Source organism: Megalobrama amblycephala, linkage group LG18 (assembly GCF_018812025.1).
Source record: "Megalobrama amblycephala isolate DHTTF-2021 linkage group LG18, ASM1881202v1, whole genome shotgun sequence".
Classification (NCBI taxonomy): Eukaryota; Metazoa; Chordata; class Actinopteri; order Cypriniformes; family Xenocyprididae; genus Megalobrama; species Megalobrama amblycephala.
The window spans coordinates 35028771-35049183 of NC_063061.1; the positions used below are offsets into that span (position 1 = coordinate 35028771).

Consider the following 20413-nt stretch of genomic DNA (forward strand, 5'->3'; position numbering starts at 1 on the left):
GGTCCAGCTAAACTCATTTTCTTATTAAACACAATATACAATGTGTTAAACATGACAATCTGTTCAATATATCTGATACTGTTCATTAATTGCCAAGTACCATTTGTTAACATATATAACAGAATAAACACGAAAGTAACATACCTTATTTTAGACAGAAAAAGAAGAAAACAATTCACTTTGGCTGAAGACAGAACTGCAGACATTCACAAAAGGCCACAGCATCGACACTTGAATCTGCTGCGGTCCAGCTAAACTCATTTTCTTATTAAACACAATATACAATGTGTTAAACATGACAATCTGTTCAATATATCTGATACTGTTCATTAATTGCCAAGTACCATTTGTTAACATATATAACAGAATAAACACGAAAGTAACATACCTTATTTTAGACAGAAAAAGAAGAAAACAATTCACTTTGGCTGAAGACAGAACTGCAGACATTCACAAAAGGCTAGAAAAATAGAAATTACACTCTTGACTCGTTATAATTCACTCAACTCATAATACAAATAATTGTCAGATGGTTTAGAGAGAGATGCAATTATCACAATAAATGAACGTGTTCACTCCTGTGACGCACATGGAAATTCAATACATTTTATAACTATTTCAACGACCACGTTAAAACATTAAATGCATTATATATGTTCAAATACATGTACGAAATATACTGCATCGAAAAGGTCATTTTTACATTTAATCTGTTAACAAGTTGGAGCGTGTAAAAACATACATACCCGCAGCATCGACACTTGAATCTGCTGCGGTACGGCAAGAGAAGAGCGACAAAATACAAAATCTGCAGTACCATTAACAGCCACAGGATGGGAGCCTTTGAACACCAATGCATACAGCCGAATGCCTTATTTTATAAAATTCACATAATATTGCTCTTTAAATTAAATGTTCTTTTTAACCCTGTTACATCCACCCCCACTGAATTTACATAAAATAAGTGCATGACCAGGGGAGTATCAACAACGGAACACTTTTCCTTCAGTTCACAATAGTGAACTTCACAATGAGAAAGGATCTCCTATCAAAGGACCGTCAAAAAAAAAACTAATTATCCCTTAAGGATGAAGTGATGAGAGAGTAGCGCTAAGCTCTCTCACCAGCTACCGACAGCAGAACACTTACATACATTCCACAATATCCTTCCATGCTCTACTTTCCATTACAATTCTCAAACGAAATGAAGAAAAAATAAATAAATAAATAAATAATAATAATGTAGAAGTACACAAGGTGTACACAAGGACCCGAAGGCACCCCAGTTCTTCAGGTATGTGCTTAAAAATCTGAACTGTTGCTGTAAGACTATAAAACAGCCTTAACACTTTTTTAACCAACATGCCAAGAGACATGAAATTGAATGTTTTGTTTTAGGCAGAGAAAGCCCTAAACACTGACTTGCAAACAGCTTGAACATTGTGTTTTGTATCCTGAACCACTGCCTGTGCTGACATTACATGTATTAATCTGTCAACAGGTTTAATCATGCGACCAAAAAATGACCTGATCTGTGTGACTGGGCTAGAACTTTGCGGCACATTTACAGTGTCAGCTACATAGGTGTTGGTAGGTGTCTGAGGATGTGGCGGGGCAGACAGGACTGTCTCAGTATCTGATTCATGCGAATCTGAACCGTCTCTTGTGTCACCATCAGAAACAGATGTTTTTGCATCTCTTGACGTTTCAGGTACATGACTTTTTGGTGCAGAAGGAGAGGCTTCAGTCATAGGATCTACTAGAACTCCACTTGGGGTACGATCAGACTCATGATGGGATCTTTCAGGCAGGTCTGAAACCCAACTTATGGTTCTGTTTCTGTTATCAGATTCCTGAACTGACATAGAATCATCCTTAGAGTCAACGTCAACATCATCACATGTAGGTATCGCCTCGCCTCTCGTTATCACTGAGCCATCTATTGTAACGCTGCTGTAGCTGTCCTCCATGTGCTCAGACAGTTCTGCATCTCCTCCTAAAGACTCATCCTCCACTGCACACAATGACAGGACAGAAGACGACCTCTGGTAAGAGGTGGATACATCAGAATGTTGATCAGGCAGAGGGTTCTCTACATTCACCGGTAAGAAATTCACCAACATCAACAGGTTTCGATGAACCACTTTTTCCTGACCCGTGGCTGGGTTATGGATGCTGTAAGTATGAGTGTCCGGTTTACGGTCCACAACAGTGTAAACGGTTGACTCCCACCTGTCAGCGACTTTCTTCTTACCCCTTTCGGTTTTATTTGCTAGGAGCACCTGATCGCCTGTTTCAATGAGCAGTCCTTTTACCCTTCGGTTGTACAGCTCTGCATGTCTTTTCTGCTCTTTTGTTGCATGTTCTTGTGCAATCAGTAAAGCTTCTTTCAGATCTTTGACCAAAGTGGTTACGAACTTATCACAGCAGGTTACAGCTGAATCATTTAAGACAGAACGAAAAAGAATGTCAATGGGCAGACGGGGCACACGCCCGAACATTAAATAAAAAGGAGCATAGCCTGTCGTTTCGTGGATTGTGCAATTATACAGAAATGTCAGTGTCTGCAACCGTCTCGGCCAATCTCTTTTCACGTCTGGTGATAAAGCTTGTATCATGTTTCCAAGGGTTCTATTAAAGCGTTCCACGCTTCCATTACCCATTGGGTGATACGCTGTTGTGTGTGACTTGTTCACCCCAGAGACCCTTAGAAGCTCTCCGATCAATTTAATTTCAAAGCTTGGACCCTGGTCACTATAAATTCGTTCTGGGAGGCCGTAAATACAAAAATACCTGTCCCATAGGATCCTGGCAACCTGTTTGGGGGACTGGTCTCTACACACAAAGGCCTGTGCTAGCCTTGTAAAATGATCGGTTACCACCAAAACGTCAACAGACTTGTTAGTAGAGTCTTCTGCTGCCCAGAAGTCTATGCAGACAAGCTCTAACGGTCTACTTGTTGAAATGCTCTCCAGGGGAGCTCTACCAGAGGGATCAGTTGTTTTGCTCACAGTGCAGCGGTGACATTGGCGCACATAGTCTCTCACATTTTGATCCATGTTCAGCCAAAAGAAGCGCTGTCGTGCAAGGCTAGCACTCCTTGACTGACCTTGGTGACCACAGTCGTCATGGATTCCTCTCAAGATCACACTCACTAAAGACTCTGGAACAACAAATTGGTAGCGTTTTGTTCTTGATAGTTGATCATGAGACACTCTGTACAAGATACCATTTCTGACAACAAGTTTCTCCCAGTGCTTCAAGTATTGAATAACAATCATCGATTCCTTCGACCTTTCTCTTCTCGAAGGCCTACGCCGACGCTCAACATAATACAAGACTCTTGACAAAATTTTGTCTGTGAGCTGTTTTTCACGTAGCTCCTGTTCTGAATATGCTGGCAATGTGTCCTGCCCTTCTGACATCAACTGAGGTAAGTGATCAATGACAGACATTGCTCGTGCCCTGGCACCGATATCCCACTCAACATGCGAGTTCAATATAGCAGATACATCTGCTTTTGGGACAGTCAGAAGTTCTTTGGTTTGTTCCATGTATGATTTGCACGACTGGCCTAGATTAAGGACACTCTGCCCCCTAGCTGAATCACATGACCTTCTAAAGGCATCCTGCACTGAAACTGTGGACATTCCTCTGGAACCAGCCAGAAGTGCTCCATATGGCTCTTTGAGAAGTCTCTGCGTGACATCAGTTTTGACAAATGGAACCCGGCTCAGGGCATCAGCAACTGTGTTTTGGGGACCGGGCACGTACTTTATGTCAAAGTTGTAGCTAGCTAATTTGGCCCATATACTTTTGTAAGTATATGGGCCAAAGGATTATTGTCAGTCAAGACAGTGAATTCATGTCCTCTAAGCCAATGACTGAATTTATCACATACTGACCATTTCAAGGCCAAAAACTCCAAACGATGTGCTGGATAATTTTGCTGCGAACGAGAAAGGGACTTGCTGGCGAAGGCCACAGGCCTGGCTTTTGTCTCCCCCTCTGGGACCTGTGAGAGCACAGCACCAATACCGTCTAAGGAGGCATCTGTTGCCAGTATGAAAGGGTGATCAAAATCAGGATGGGCAAGGACAACGCTCTCGACCAACGATGTTTTCAACCTCTCAACTGCCTGGTCCTGCGCTTGCGTCCAGTCACTAGGTTTCAGCTTCCTACTCTGGCGAGCATGATCTAGCTTCCTCAGATTCTTCGCTCTTGACTTTTGACCCTTCAGAAGATTAAAAAGTGGCTCTGCTGTAGCGGAATAGTTTGGAATAAAGTGCTGGTAGTAATTTATCATTCCCAAGAAAGATCTTATTTTCTTCTGAGAAGGAGTCACTCCATCAAGCTCCATCAAATCCAAACTGCTTATCTTTGAGATGCTTTCAACTTTGCTTGGATCTGTGGAAACACCTGTCTGATCAATCATATGCCCAAGAAACTTCACTGATTTTCTTATCAGGTGGCATTTTTTTGGAGACAGCTTAAGATTGTGTGTGCGAAGCCTGTCAAACACCATTTCCAAGCGATCAAGGGCGGTTTTCTCATCTGGGCCAAAGACAATCAGGTCATCCAGATAACACAACAGACTGAGAAAGTTTTCGTCTCCAAATATGTTGATCATCATACGCATGAAGCTGCCAGGACTGTTGCAGAGGCCTTGGGGTAAACGATTGTACTCGAAGAGGCCCATAGCCATCGTAAAGGCGGTAAACTTGCGGTCCTCCTCATGCAGCGGCATATTATAGAATCCGGATGTCAAATCCATTGTGCTAAAGAGGGCGTTACCGCCAAGTGCTGCCAAACAATCTGCCTGATGAGGAAGAGGGTGCGCGTCCTTCAGCGTTCTCCTGTTCAACCAACGAAAATCAGTGCACACACGCAAGTCCCCATTGTTCTTCCAGACCAAAACGAGAGGAGAAGCATACTCACTGGTAGATCGCCAAATTATCTCCTTCTCCTCCATTTCAGTCAGTACCTGTCTGTTTTTGATATTGACTGGGTGCTACTCGTCTGAATGGAAGCCTGAAAGGTCTAGTATCTGAGAGGTGTATCCTGTGGACGAAATCCCTTGCTTCCCCACAATCAAGATGGTTACGTGAAAAGATGTCTTCGTAACTCAGTATTAGGTTCAGCAAACGTTGCTTGCATGCCTCCGAGATATCACACGAGTCAATGTTAAGATTGTCCAGGCCAATAGACTTCAGTCGCTCTTTCACAGATGACACGTCGGCCAACACAGACAAACTTGTGGGGCAGTTTACCAGAGAAGGATGGACTGCACTGGTGTGACCAAGATCTTCAACAGCAATGCACGGATATAGGTCCGCAATTTTTGCATTCCGTCTCAATAACACTGGACTGCCTGATGTGTTGATAAGTTTCAAGGGGATCCATCCATCTCCCCACAGAGACGTGATTAGTCTAGCCACCATAACACCTCTGGGAGCCGAGTGAGAAGATGTAGGTTCAGTCATGACTGCAATTCCCGGGGAAACAACAGCAGATTTGGGCAGCCTTCCCCATACTAAATACTCACAACCCGGCTCAAGATAAACAGCTGAGTTGTATCTGACTGTTCCTATCCGCTCAGGTATCTCTTTTCCTCTCCAGCGGTTCAATCCAGCAAGCATTGACAAGAAGCTTTCACACTCAGGGTCTGCTGGAGTTGGACAAGACAGAGTTTGCCAATATCCATCACACAATTTGAAGTATTTGAGAATGTGTTTAATGACATTAGTCCCAAGTATCAGCTCATCATGTTGTCCAGGAACCACTAAGGTGGGAACTACCATCTTTATACCATACACTTCCATGGGAAGATTGAATGAGGATTTGGGTTTGACACGTAGCCCTCCACAGCCTATAAGAGTAACATCAGTTTGAAACTCATCACATTCATCCACTGCACCAGCCGATCTCAGTTTCATCTCAGCAGACTCATTTATAGTGCAGGCCATCGAACCACTGTCCAACATTGCACTCAATGTCACCGTCTCTCCAATCTTCACTGGCGTATAAAAGAAGGTGTCACGTCCATCCACAACATGCATGTTCTGATAAATGACTTCCGAATGATCAAGACTTCCTTTGGCTAAAAGGTATGTATTCTCAGACTCACAATTATCAATGGCTTGGGAGTTACAATGAGGACCCGCACTGCCTCCCTCCAAATACGGGTCTGCTAGTTTCCCTCATGTTGTATCTGGGCAGAGGATTGTTTAGGACAGTCCTTCTTTGTGTGCCCTGGGGAGAAGCATGCAAAACACAGTTTGTCTGTCATGCAGTGAGTCACCGTGGTGTGTTTGCTGTCATTACAGACTCGACAGACACTTCTGACAAAACTACGCTGCTGTCTAGAGCCACGTCTTGGGTTGGAAGCATCACGAAATTGTACCCTGCCCATGAGCTGCTCCATCATCTCCATCATACGAGTGAGCAACTGGTTCTCAGCCTGTTGTGTGTGTTGAGATATCGCTGGGGCCGGAGTTGAGCAGGAGGAGGGCTGATGCTGTGCCTGACTGGGTGCTGGTGTAGGCTCTGGCTGTCGAAATGCCTGAGTATCAGGTAAAGAACTGAATGACTGGACTGGAATAGAAGGTGACTCAGCCTTGGGACGATCGTGCATAACATGTTCACTGCTAAACAATGCAGTAGTGTGGCTCCGTAGATTCGCTGTGCTATTTCCCCGGCTCCTAAATTCCCTCTGATAATCATCAATCCTGCTCTGTATTTCCTTTGCACTCCATTCTTGAACAGGCTTGCATCTGAACATACTCGCCAAACTGGGGTCAGGACAGAATTTAACAAACATCCGTGTTACTTCCTCTCCTATGTTGTCAAAACATTTGCCTTGTCTTCGCAGTCCCTCATCTGCCAGATCAGCCGCTTTGTTAATTCGAATCCAGTAGTCCACAGGGTTCTCTTTGGCTCTGGGAAGAGTGGCATAAAAATCTGCGAGTGGCAGGCAAGAGGTCGCTTCACTGAAGTACTGTGTAAGAATACCATAAATTAACTCAGGGTCCTGTCTGACGTTGAGCATATTATCGCTGCGAAGGCTGACTTTGACAACATCCCTTGCCTTTCCAGCCAGTCTACTCATTATCTCTTCGGCTTGCTCTTGAACAGGGCACATTTGCTTTCTTAAGTAAGCTTTTGTCCTGTCCACCCACTCCTCAATGCCATACTTATCAGAGCCATCACCCCTAAATGTGTCATGCTCAGACTTCATGTGCACTGTAACTTGTGGTACCATCATTTGTGTATGTGTACACTGTTCTGTGCGTGCTGGTGTCTGAGTGTAATTGAGTGAATTGGTTTGGCAATCAGCATTAACATTAACTAAACCAGCAGACATTAGTTTCGCAACTATTGACTCGCCAATTTGCGATCCTAACTGGCCTACCATGTCTGTAAGGTGGTCGAAAGCAACTCTGTCAACACCAGGTGTGGAGGTGTATGGACCCTCACTAGGAACCCAACCAACAGGAGTACCACCCAGGGTCTGACTCAACCCAATACCCCTACCATTGTCATCATGTGACTGTGGTCGTCCAACCCCCCGGCTGACGTCTTCACTGAGAATACCACCCTCGGTGCTACCAAGCAACCATGTACCCCTTCCTCTAGGGAAACCCATGTTACCATAACACGATGCATCCAAGTCACCATCATATACATGTTTTTCAGCCATACTGATATCAAAAATTGCATATGAAAAATGTAAGAGTTTTTTTTTTGAAAGAGAAAAAAAAATAAAATAAGAAAAATAGTGGCAATATTGATATTGAGAAAACTCACTACTTTAAATTAAATCTCAAATGTGACGACAGTCAAAGTAGAACTATGTTCCAAGTGTCCATGCGTTGTGTGTATGCCATAGACTAATGCACAGTCCCAATAACAATGTGTGAGTATGTATATACTGTCCTCATCAAAAGCATCGAAGACTTGATCCACTGACGACCTTGACCTTCCCACGGTATTGAAGATTCAATCCACAGATGAACTTGACCTGCGCACAGCAACCGCGGTCGATCCGCATCAAGCAGTTCAAAGGATCCAAGGAGTCACGGCACCAGTGTAACGGATGTGGATGGACACACTCACAAATGGGGTTCAACTTGAATTTATCTTATTTTAGACAGAAAAAGAAGAAAACAATTCACTTTGGCTGAAGACAGAACTGCAGACATTCACAAAAGGCCGCAGCATCAACACTTGAATCTGCTGCGGTCCAGCTAAACTCATTTTCTTATTAAACACAATATACAATGTGTTAAACATGACAATCTGTTCAATATATCTGATACTTTTCAATTAATTGCCAAGTACCATTTGTTAACATATATAACAGAATAAACACGAAAGTAACATACCTTATTTTAGACAGAAAAAGAAGAAAACAATTCACTTTGGCTGAAGACAGAACTGCAGACATTCACAAAAGGCTAGAAAAATAGAAATTACACTCTTGACTCGTTATAATTCACTCAACTCATAATACAAATAATTGTCAGATGGTTTAGAGAGAGATGCAATTATCACAATAAATGAACGTGTTCACTCCTGTGACGCACATGGAAATTCAATACATTTTATAACTATTTCAACGACCACGTTAAAACATTAAATGCATTATATATGTTCAAATACATGTATGAAATATACTGCATCGAAAAGGTCAACATAAAACACATCATTTTTACATTTAATTTGTTAACAAGTTGGAGCGTGTAAAAACATACATACCCGCAGCATCGACACTTGAATCTGCTGCGGTACGGCAAGAGAAGAGCGACAAAATACAAAATCTGCAGTACCATTAACAGCCACAGGATGGGAGCCTTTGAACACCAATGCATACAGCCGAATGCCTTATTTTATAAAATTCACATAATATTGCTCTTTAAATTAAATGTTCTTTTTAACCCTGTTACATCTAAATAAATCAAAATAAAGTGTTACCAAATACTTCACAGGGTCAAGCACCACTTTACATTTGTTTGTTCATTAGACGTTGAGTATCATCCAATGTGAAACACTCACTAAAAACACAGACCTTCGCTGAGACGTGCAAGACCTGAGGCTCTTTGAATGTCATGTGCTGTATAGTGCCATTTCTGTAATTAAACTGTCAGCAGATGAAAAAAAAAAAAAAAAAAAAAAAAAAAAAAAGTGCAATTTCTCCCTTCAATTTAAATGTTCTAAGTCATTTGAACAGTAGTCCATTGATCATTTTGAATCTTGTGCATTTGTTTGCATATGTTTTGTTTTATGTGACAGGTTACATATGAATCTATGTACATATATTCTTGTTACAGCAGTAAAGTGAGACTAGAAAAACAGCACAGAGTATCATTTACATCAGAGAGACTGGACATTCTCTCTTCAGGTGACAAACTTTCCTTTTAGATTGATTTGTTTGCTTTTCTTTTAAATATGCAAAAACATGAGTGTGATTATCAGATGTAGTTTAAGAATTAGATAAATTAGCTGAATGAGTAAAATGGTGCTGAAGTGTATTTTTCACTGTAGAAATATAATAGAAAATGTTTTGTTCATGACTTAAGGCTAATAAAATCACTATATTTGTTTTATAATGAAGAATAGAATCATACCATTTTGAAGATAATCTTTTGGGTAATATACCCCTGGTTTCAAAGGCAAGGCTTATGTCTTGTCCCAGACTAAAATGCATGGTCGAGCTGTTTTTACTGCATATCTTAAAACATGTCAGTGCCAGTTTTTTTTTCTTCTTTCTCTAAGGCATGTTTATAAAAGCTACTTAAATGTCATAATTGAACTAAGACCTAATCCTGGCTTAATCTAAGCCCCGTCTGTGAAACCAGGCCTGAAAGAATTAGTTTAAACTATTGCATAGAATTACAGCTTGTGATGCATTTGTTAATAATAATGTCATTTAAAATTCCCTGGACATGAAAGTAATTTAATATTGGAAAGATATGGTAAAATTGATTTAAAGTATGAGTGTGTACAATTGGAGACTGAGATATATTGAAGATTAAAATTTGAGTCCATTTGTTTTGGCTTACGTTTTGGCTTTACGTTTGCTCTTCTGTTTTCCAGTAGATCACAGTTGCAACTAGTTATTAATTTTAGGAAATGAACAACTCTACAGTGAACTTCACCACACCTGAATCTTCCACAACTTATTCCTTTGGGCTATTGGTCATTCTGGAAATGTATGCACACAGCATCAGTTTCCTGCTTGGTCTTCCTACAAACTTCTATGTTTTATGGCTCATCATCACAGGAACAGGAAGTGGAGTTGCATCAGTGCTCTTCAAACTCAATCTGTTTGTTTGTGAGATTGGTATCTGTTTGAGTAGTTTGATTTTTCTACTGTCTTTTTGGTTTTCAGGTCTCATAACATTAATTGTTTTTTTAGTAGGACTAGGCATCACTGGTCGTCCTCTGTTTCAGTGTCTGATCTCTGTTGAGTGTTACCTGGCAGTGGTTCATCCTGTAACCTTTCTGAAGTTCAAACCGCTCAGATATAGAGTGATCTGCTGCACTGCGGCCTGGATAATCACTCTTGGCTCCTGTTTTTTCTCTATGTTCCTCTTGCCAAATAGTATTGAACAAATGTGGTTCTACTCACTGCAGTTCATCCTCTTCCTCTCCATCCAGTTGTTTTGTATTGTGGCTGTTCTCAGAGCTCTGAAGCAGTCAGGACCAGGAGAGAGAGGGAGAGAGAGAAAGGAGGAAAACCACAAGAAGAGAAGAGCATTTTATGTCATTCTGATAACCTACTGTCAACAATGTCATCATATATGTTCCATATATTATCACAGGACTCTTTACCATTGTGACAAAACAGAATATTCCTGCACTTTTGTGCATTTGTGTGCTTTGTTTTTTGCTGGCTGGTTTTGTTCAGCCTGTTCTTTATCTGTTTCAATGCTAAAAAGCTATCCTGCCTCTGTTCCTCAAAAGTTGTGTAACTAATCCTTATTTATTATTTTTACTTATCAACAACTTTTAATTTCTGTATCTGTGCAGTTAATAAACTCTGCACAGTCTTCACTGTATAGATTATAAATTAAATGCAGATTAATCCTTATTAAAGCTACAAAAGTGATTTAGTCAAGAGCAGTGAGTGATTTTCTCTTTGTCTTTGATTAACATTAATGACAGACAGCCACAGCTTTATTAGCCTGCTGTCACTTTAAGAGCTGATGCACATGACATGGATCTGACACATCCAATGTCCTTACAACTCTTTTACGTCCCACCTTTCGGCGCCAACGGTCTTGATTTAATGTATATATATATATATATATATATATATATATATATATATATATATATATATAAAATGATCATGTTTGACTACAAATTGACTACATTAGGTTTGCTCATTTTAAGGGATAGCTCATTACAGGAAGACCTACCACTTTTACTTTGAGGAATATTTAAATTATGATTAACTCATTATAACTGGGTTTTTCAAAACATCACAAATCTCTCAAGATTTATTGTAGATTAGGTTATTTTTTGTCAGCATAAAACAAGTTATTGATATGCTAATATGCAGAGTTGTAAAGAGTACCTGAAAACCATACTTGAGTAAAAGTACAGATACCTTATATAGAAAATGACTCTATTACAAGTTACAAGTAACAAATTCCAACACAACTTGAGTAAAAGTATCTGATTTTAAAGTATCTGATTTTAACAGTACTTATTTTACTCGTACTGAATGTAGGCTCAAATATGCACTAGTGCTTGACACCTGAGAGACATGACGGTGAAAATAAGAAGTCAGATGAGAAATCATGTTTATTTTCTAAAATCAAAATAAAACTGAACACCTCATTATTGCAATAAATCAAGGTCGACACAACAGCCAAACATCTACAAACTCTCAAGTCTCAAGTGCACAAAAAAGCCATAAGAAAACCATTATCCATCAAAAAAGGTCTCGTTAATATAGCAGATAAATAAAATAATGTTAAGTAAAATTAAATAGTCAAAGTCTACTTGCATTGGACATGCTGGTTTCACCCATCATTGGCTGCAATCATGACCTCATCTCATAAATCAAGCACCTGCTTTTCAGAAACTACTTGCTAATGCACTCGCATTCATGTAAAGTAGCCTTGTTGACAAGTTTGGGCGAGTAAAGACAAAACGCACAAGATATAGAACCTTCAGTGCACTTAGATGGCGACGTCGCTTCTTTATAGCAGAAACAAACTGCTGCATACTGTGCAAAATGTAATGTGTACATGCATTACTCTTCACAAATGTATTGGAGTAAAAAGTATATTTACTTGTTCACAATTGTAGTCAAGTAGAGAGTAAAAAATGCTAATATTTTTGATACTCAGTAAAACCACAAAGTAGCCAAAAAGATACTTAAGTACAGTAACTAATTACATTTACTCAAATACTTTACACCTCTGCTAAAATGTGGTTTTATAAGTCAAGAGCATAGTTAGTCAGATAAGTTACTATGAAGCACACGTTTTCCCAAAACATATTGGTTGTCATTACAAGACTGAAATCATTGTGAAAATGTATCTTTATAATGGGTTCTTTTCCTAATATCTGTGCACCTTAAAACTTATGCTGCAAATATGCTGCGATGCTGCAAATAAACTACTATGGATACACTTGATGAATAGATCATAAACCATTACTATTGTTTATTTTGGGACACTTTTGTAGTATTTATGTGGTTTTGTTTCATTAATACACTGTATTAGTAATAGTAAAATATACTGAGTTTTGTCATGTTTTCATGTGTGGAAACTTTTTAACCATGTGTATTACAACTAGACCCACATTGTGCCTTACTAAGTGTTATCTGTAATTATTCCCAGCCTCCAGTTCACTTACGCCACACTCTTCACGAAGATGAAACATCGCATGGATACTACTGTTGCATTGTACCGAACCACCAGGCCCAGATGCTGAACTCTGTTCCCTCGAGAAGACGGACACGGAATCTCTGCTAAAATGTGGTTTTATAAGTCAAGAGCATAGTTAGTCAGATAAGTTACTATGAAGCACACGTTTTCCCAAAACATATTGGTTGTCATTACAAGACTGAAATCATTGTGAAAATGTATCTTTATAATGGGTTCTTTTCCTAATATCTGTGCACCTTAAAACTTATGCTGCAAATATGCTGCGATGCTGCAAATAAGCTACTACGGATACACTTGATGAATAGATCATAAACCATTACTATTGTTTATTTTGGGACACTTTTGTAGTATTTATGTGGTTTTGTTTCATTAATACACTGTGGGCCCTATTTTAACGATCTGAAACGCAAGTGTCAAAGCGCGAAGCGCAAGTAACTTTGTGGGCGGGTCTCGGCGCTGTTGCTATTTTCCCGGCGGGATAAATGGCTCTTGCGCCCGGCGCAAATCTAAAATGGGTTGGTCTGAAGTAGCTTCATTATTCATAGGTGTGGTTTGGGCGTAACGTGAAATAAACCAATCAGAGCGTCATCCAACATTCCCTTTAAAAGCAGGTGCGCAAGTTCCATTATGGATTGCTATTATTATGGCGTATTTACCAGGCGCACGCCAGGAGCGGTTCACAGCCGAGGAGACTGATGTTCTTGTAAGAGCAGTGAAAGACAGAGAAGTTGTGTTGTATGGGGATGGGAGAAACCCACCCAAAATAGCGTCGGTTCACATCTTCGTGGCACACCACAATGATTTCCGTCATCTCATGTGTTAATATTTTTTTAGTGTAACAATTTATGATTTGCAAAAATAACTGTTGCATCTGTGTAGATTACATGAGCAAAGTGTATGCGCGTTGTGCACGCTATACATTATGGTCAAGCATGCGCCCTTAAAATAGCATAATGAACAACGCGAAACGCGCCACTGACTTTAGACTAGGTTTTTTCTGGTCAGTGGCGCAATTGTTTAATGGAACAGCAAAATAGCACCAGGGATTGTTTGCGCCGGAACACGCCTCCTTTTTTGCGCTGAACCGCCCAGGGAGCGCAAGTTCATTCACTAGTTTAGCGACGTGCTTCTGTGGAGGGAAAAGCGCGCTTTGCGCGGGTGCAAAATAGGAATGACACATGCGTCGGTGTACAAAGTCAATTGCGCTGGGTGCAAGATAGGGGCCTGTATTAGTAATAGTAAAATATACTGAGTTTTGTCATGTTTTCATGTGTGGAAACTTTTTAACCATGTGTATTACAACTAGCCCCACGTTGTGCCTTACTAAGTGTTATCTGTAATTATTCCCCAGCCTCCAGTTCACTTACGCCACACTCTTCACGAAGATGAAACATCGCATGGATACTACTTTTGCATTGTACCGAACCACCAGGCCCAGATGCTGAACTCTGTTCCCTCGAGAAGACGGACACGGAATCTCGGGCACGGATCCACACAAATATACTCCTTTTAAACTAAAAATAAGAGAGTATGCTTTCAGTCTACTTTTATGAACTAATCAGAGATGAAAGTACATTTGGTCTATAGTTGAATTTAATATTTTTATTCGTGTCATGAGCACTGCGAACACGGATAGGAAGCTCGTTCTCAAACTCCTGTGAAACATCTGTTCAGTGCCATTGTGCTATTACTTCAAAAATGCACCAGCCCACAATGCATTGCGTACTACAGTTCAAAACCATAATACATGAATACAGTAGATTACTGTTGAAAATGGGCTATAAATTATAGCCATTGCTTACTGTGAAAAATATTGCCCAGAATGCTTTGCAGAATTGTTTTCTACAGCACATTATTATTTTTTTAATTATTATTTATGTATTTATTTATTTATTTTTACAGTGGATTAGTTTTATGATCTCTTTATTAACTTTTTGAAGCATCAAAATGTCAGACGCATAGATGGTCAATTGAGGGACAGAAATCGCTTAGATTTCATTAAAATATCTTCATTGTGTTCTGAAGATGAACAAAAGTCTTACTGGTTTGGAACAACATGAGGGTGACTAAATGATGACAGAATTTTCATTTTTTGGTGAACTAACCGTGCAAGTTTATTTAATAAAATTAACTTTGTACAGGAACTATTTCGGTCCGTGTACGTTTTGATAGTTTGTTTTCCAATTTGAAATGAAATACGCAGAAACGAGAAAACCGTCGTTTCCCGTTTTTTCGTTTGTTAAAAAAAAAAGGAAAAACGAGATTTTGACTCGATTTTCGTTTTTTCGGGTCACGGATAGAAAATGGAAACACGACTTCAAAACTCGTTTTCCACATGTGGGCGGTCATTACACGCCCCTTTCAGCCGATTGGTCAATCAAATCTGAGCCAGTGACGTCATATTCAGTTCGTTCAACAAAATAATAGTCCTCTGCCGCTATATCAGTATGTCATAAATCGGCTTTCTTCTGTGCAACCTAACGCGTATTTCACAGAAATATTTATTTCAGAAATGTTAATCAGCACACAGACTGTTGTAATGCTGTTTGTAGTTTAATATGCATAGCGAAACTACCCACACAGAGGAGCGGATGAAAAGCACAGATTAAAAAACAAACAAAACAAAAAAACTACAGGTTTTATTTTATTCTATTTTGAATAAATAGAATAAATCACAATAAATAAATAGTGTAAGCAATTTTGAAAAACGAACAATATCTCATCTCTATTTATTTATTTTGTATAGCCTAACATTGCCTGCTGAAATGTTAATAACCCTTTGGTTAAAAGATTGAGGGAATATGTAAAGATCAAACATTAAAGATCAAAATTACAGCTAGATAGCTATTTTCTTGCAATGGTCTTAGAGAGAGCTGTATTTATGCAGCTACAGAGTTTTCTGGCAAAAAATAGTATGTTTGAAAATTTCCAGTCTGGATTTATGAAAAAACATAGTACTGAGTCTGCACTTCTTAGAGTATTAAATTATATTTTATTATTTGTTGACTCTGGGAACTCAGTAATTTTGGTACTCTTAGATTTCAGTGCAGCTTTTGATACAGTTGATCATAATATTCTTTTATCACGTCTTGAAAAGTGTGTGGGCATCCAGGGAACTGCCCTTAGCTGGTTCAGATCTTATCTTAGTAATAGAACCTTCTCAGTAGGTATTGGTCGTGCTGTTTCATCTGTAGCACCTCTAACTTGTGGTGTTCCCCAAGGATCTATCCTGGCTCCTATTTTGTTTTCACTCTACATGCTTCCATTAGGTTCAATTTTTAGGAAGCATGGAGTGTCTTTTCATTTTTATGCAGATGACACCCAAATTTATTTACCTTTGAAACGTAATGACAAGCAAGGCCTAGAAACCTTGCTTGCATGCTTAGCCGATGTGCGATCTTGGATGTCTCTGAATTTTTTGCATTTAAATGAGGGTAAGACTGAAGTGATTGTCTTTGGGCCCTCAGTGGGAAAAGGAAAACCAAATTTTAATTGTGGTCTTTTAAATTCCTGTATCAAACCAACCGTGAAAAATTTGGGAGTTCATTTTGATTCTTCCCTTAAGTTTGACCAACATATTAATTCAGTAGTTAAGTCATGTTTTTTTTTTTTTATCTTAAACTTCTGTCTAAAGTTAAATCTTTTCTGTCTTATAAGGATCTTGAAAGAACCACACATGCATTTGTTTTATCTCGATTGGACTATTGTAATTCGTTGTATGTTGGATTACCCCAATCCTCCATCTCACGACTTCAGATGGTCCAAAATGCCACAGCCAGGTTTTTAACTGGGGTTCGTAAACGAGAACACATTTCTCCAATTTTAATGTCTCTTAATTGGTTGCCAGTGCGTTATAGAGTTGAATTTAAGATTTTGCTGTTTGTTTTTAAGTCTTTAAAAGGTCTGGCACCTTCTTATTTGTCAGACCTCTTAAACGTGAATTCATCAGTTAGATGCTTGCGATCCTCAGACAGTATTACTCTGTCGTATCCAAGATTAAGATTGAAGATGAGAGGTGACCGTGCATTTGCAGTGGCTGGCCCGAAGTTATGGAACAGTCTTCCCTTATCTGTAAGATCTGCTTCGTCTTTATATGATTTTAAATCAAAGTTACAGTCTCATCTTCTTAGTCTTGCATTTCATTCATTCTAACTCTTGTTTTATTTTTAAAATTTTAGCGATGTCTTTTACTACTCCTGTCTTTTATTTCTTTTTTTCTCTGTACAGCACAGTGGTCAACTTTTGTTGTGTTTATTTGTGCTTTATAAATAAATAAATGAAATGAAATTAAATTAAATTTTAGTTATGACAAAAATAACATATAAATGTTAAGCCAAAACGAATTAATTTAAAGCTGAACTGAAACAGAAACCGGCGTTATAACTAGGCTGTCTAATTTGACACAAATCCAAATGTTTCAATATTCACGATTTGGAGGCTAAACTATATTTATTATTTAAACGCTTTTATTGTAGCCTACACATACTACTTAAAATAAGCAGTAGGCCTATAACTTTTTATATATTTGGTTGAATATATTTTGACAGTTAACAGGCTGTGGTGTCAAGTTACTAAAACTGATGTTGTGTGTGCTTGAGGCGCCGACGCGTTCTCTTGAATTTTCTTATAAAAGCGGAAACAACTTAATACTTAGACATTTATGGTCAAATATATGTATCACCATTCGAATCTGTGAAGGGTTAAATAGGCCTATTATTTTTGTACACTCACAAACAAAACATTGCTCGTAAAATAAACAAAGACATTTTCTGCCGTCTTGGTTTCCTTTCTGTGAACTTCTCAAAAATGAACCGACACTCATATTGTCGCATTTTTTCCCCTTTCATTTTGGTAATGTTAATTACTTAGACATAGGCTATTTATTCCTTTTATATAATTGAATCCTTTGTTCTCCGTTCACAGAAGCGCTGCAGGTGCATGATGATGATGAACCCTCATGTTCTGTTGTTTATTCTGCTATTTGTTTATGTAGGCTAAAACTAAACCCCTGGAATTTTTTAATGATTCACAGACATTTATCAAATTTCGTTTAATTATAATTTAATATAATCTTTTCGGTTAATGAAACGATGATCGCGTCAGTTGAAAGTCAGGGGGAAAAAACAGAAATTATATTGACAAGGCAACAATAATTTTCGTTTAGTTTAAGTTTTTCAAAACATCCACAGAACTGCATAGCCTACAGTAAATTTTCCCGCTGTTTAAGCCACGAATATTTACAAAATAAAATAATTACAAAGATGATAAAAGATAATAAAATAATTACAAAGATAGGCCTAATAAAAGTTCTATGTTTAATATACGAGAGTTTTTGTTTTGCTGTTGTCCGCTGAAGCAATTGACGCAGAATCGCCAATAGCCGTTAAATCGAAATTGAAAGTAAAATGTTCAGGGCCATTTATAGCTAATTAATTCAAAAGCGAAGGAAAGACAGAAAAAGTGAGGATAGCAAGTAAACTGTGACATATAATAGTAATGTTCACTGTGTTAATAAAAGTGTTTAATTTAAGAGATAAAATCTGTATGGCCATTTATAAGCTAAGGAAAACTAAAAAGCCCCCCGATGATAGCCTACCGTTATTAGGTGTTGCCACCTAGTGGATAGCCTATTTTCTAATATGACTGCATAGTCTACTGCAAGGAATGCGTCTGCTAAATGATTGAATTTAAATGTATAAAATGTAAACAAAACATTAAAATAAGAAATAAAATGAGTGCAGTAGCCACTGATCTTTAATAGATAATAGTCTGTCATTATGTATAGCCTATTGATCGGTGGTAGTAGCCCAAAGGATGTCATGCGCTTGGTAACAGTAGAGGCATTTACATTTTAAAAACAGCTTAAAAACAGACTTAATTAAATTTACTGTAGGTTTTTTTAAACTTTTTTTTATCGCAAACATATTTCTGTGAAATACGCGTTAGGTTGCACAGAAGAAAGCCGATTTATGACATCTACTGATATAGCGGCAGAGGACTATTATTTTGTTGAACGAACTGAAGATGACGTCACTGGCTCAGATTTGATTGACCAATCGGCTGAAAGGGGCGTGTAATGACCGCCCACATGTGGAAAACGAGTTTTGAAGTCGTGTTTCCGTTTTCTATCCGTGACCCGAAAAAAACGAAAATCGAGTCAAAATCTCGTTTTTCCGTTTTATTTAACAAACGAAAAAACGGGAAACGACGGTTTTCTCGTTTCTGCGTATTTCATTTCAAATTGGAAAACAAACTATCAAAACGTACACGGACCTATTTCACCCCAAAGCTGACTTATGATACCACAAACTTGAATATGTAGCCTATGTTTATAAACCAATGTGTTACAATAGTATTTAGGCTATATCTAAAGAATTGTTAAATTATTTCTTATTTCTTGGGCTTCACTTTTTGACTTTCTCTGTGTTTTGGGATTTTTCCATTGTGCACATCATTGACACACACGCACACACACATTTACGCACATACATTTCTTATTTGTTATTATATTTCGTGAAATTTGATTCTTAAATCGTATGATTGGATGCTCAAGCCATCCTGGGCTGGGTTTCCCAATAACGATGTATCTTAGCTCTTAAGAGCGCTTTCTACGTGCAAGGTTACGAACTCTCGCTGCAATTCCACGTGCGTTTCTCAAAAATGCCCTTAACATGGACGCGCGAGAACGCGCTCTACGTGCTACTTAAGAGTCGCTGTCCGTTTCTGAAGTGCTGAACATTACCTTATAGAATCGTGTCCTTTAACTTTTAGCCTAATAATCGTCACCTGATGTGGTTTAGAATAAATAAATAAATAAAGATACCTTTCAAAAAGATTAATGTTTTTCAGGAGGAGGTAGAGCTAAACAAAGATGTAATTTTCTGACGATTTCTTTAAGCTATATATATATATATATATATATATATATATATATATGAGTCATTCTATAATTAGGGGTACATGTCACGTCCATGGACTCTAATTACCAATTTTACTAATTTTCATTAACTTTTCATTTCAAGCAATGATCACTTTTATATCAGGGGACATTTCTAATTAATTTAATACAAAAATCCAAAAGATCCAATCTTTCATCTTGCAAAAATGGCATATTCTATACTGGAATTTGCTATTTTTGTGCTGTCCGATTTGTTAAATGTGAAGTTTTGGTCTTCAGATTAGCTCTAAAATACATGTTTATATATATTTTTCTTATAAATATTTGTCCAAAATAATTATTACATTATGAGAAAGGTGTTTATAGAAAATATTTTGCTCATGCATCTACATTAAATCATCCATTTTGTGTGTGTCCGAGAAATCAGTGTCAACTGTGTTACTCCCTATTAAAACCCCCTATAAATCAGCAATGGTTTGTTCCAAAGTCACATGTCCAACATCACCTGATGTTATTTTCCTCTTTTGGAGGGAAATTTGAAGACAGTGTGGTAAGTCATAACTTCTCCTCTTCAATATTTTATCTATATTATTGTCTGCACATAGAGTGG

The 20413-nt window shown here is 38.4% G+C and overlaps 2 protein-coding genes across 5 annotated transcripts in view; both read right to left on the minus strand.

Annotated features, from left to right (window-relative positions):
• The window catches only part of LOC125253453 (urokinase plasminogen activator surface receptor-like), a 551125-nt gene that overhangs the window by 316453 nt on the left and 214259 nt on the right, over positions 1-20413 (minus strand). The gene's annotated exons all lie outside the window — the stretch shown is intronic.
• On the minus strand, positions 392-8838 carry LOC125253437. 4 transcript variants are annotated; one of them, XR_007181445.1, is made up of 3 exons: positions 8385-8695; positions 747-8139; positions 392-460 (listed from the first exon to the last, which is right to left on the minus strand). XR_007181445.1 is itself a non-coding variant. In XM_048167389.1 (3 exons), exon 3 carries the CDS (start codon positions 3648-3650, stop codon positions 1395-1397), a length of 2256 nt encoding a protein of 751 aa, XP_048023346.1. In that variant the 5' UTR covers positions 3651-8139; positions 8385-8456; positions 8758-8838; the 3' UTR covers positions 686-1394. The 4 variants fall into 4 exon arrangements, 3 of the variants coding, with proteins under 3 accessions (XP_048023346.1, XP_048023345.1, XP_048023347.1); XM_048167389.1 differs by lacking the exon at positions 392-460 and adding an exon at positions 8758-8838 and having other exon boundaries at positions 686-8139; positions 8385-8456; XM_048167388.1 differs by lacking the exon at positions 392-460 and having other exon boundaries at positions 686-8139.

Coding starts and splice junctions, on each gene's coding strand:
- LOC125253437 (XM_048167389.1), bottom strand. CDS start 3,650: ATGTCCACAGTTTCAGTGCAGGATGCCTTTAGAAGGTCATGTGATTCA.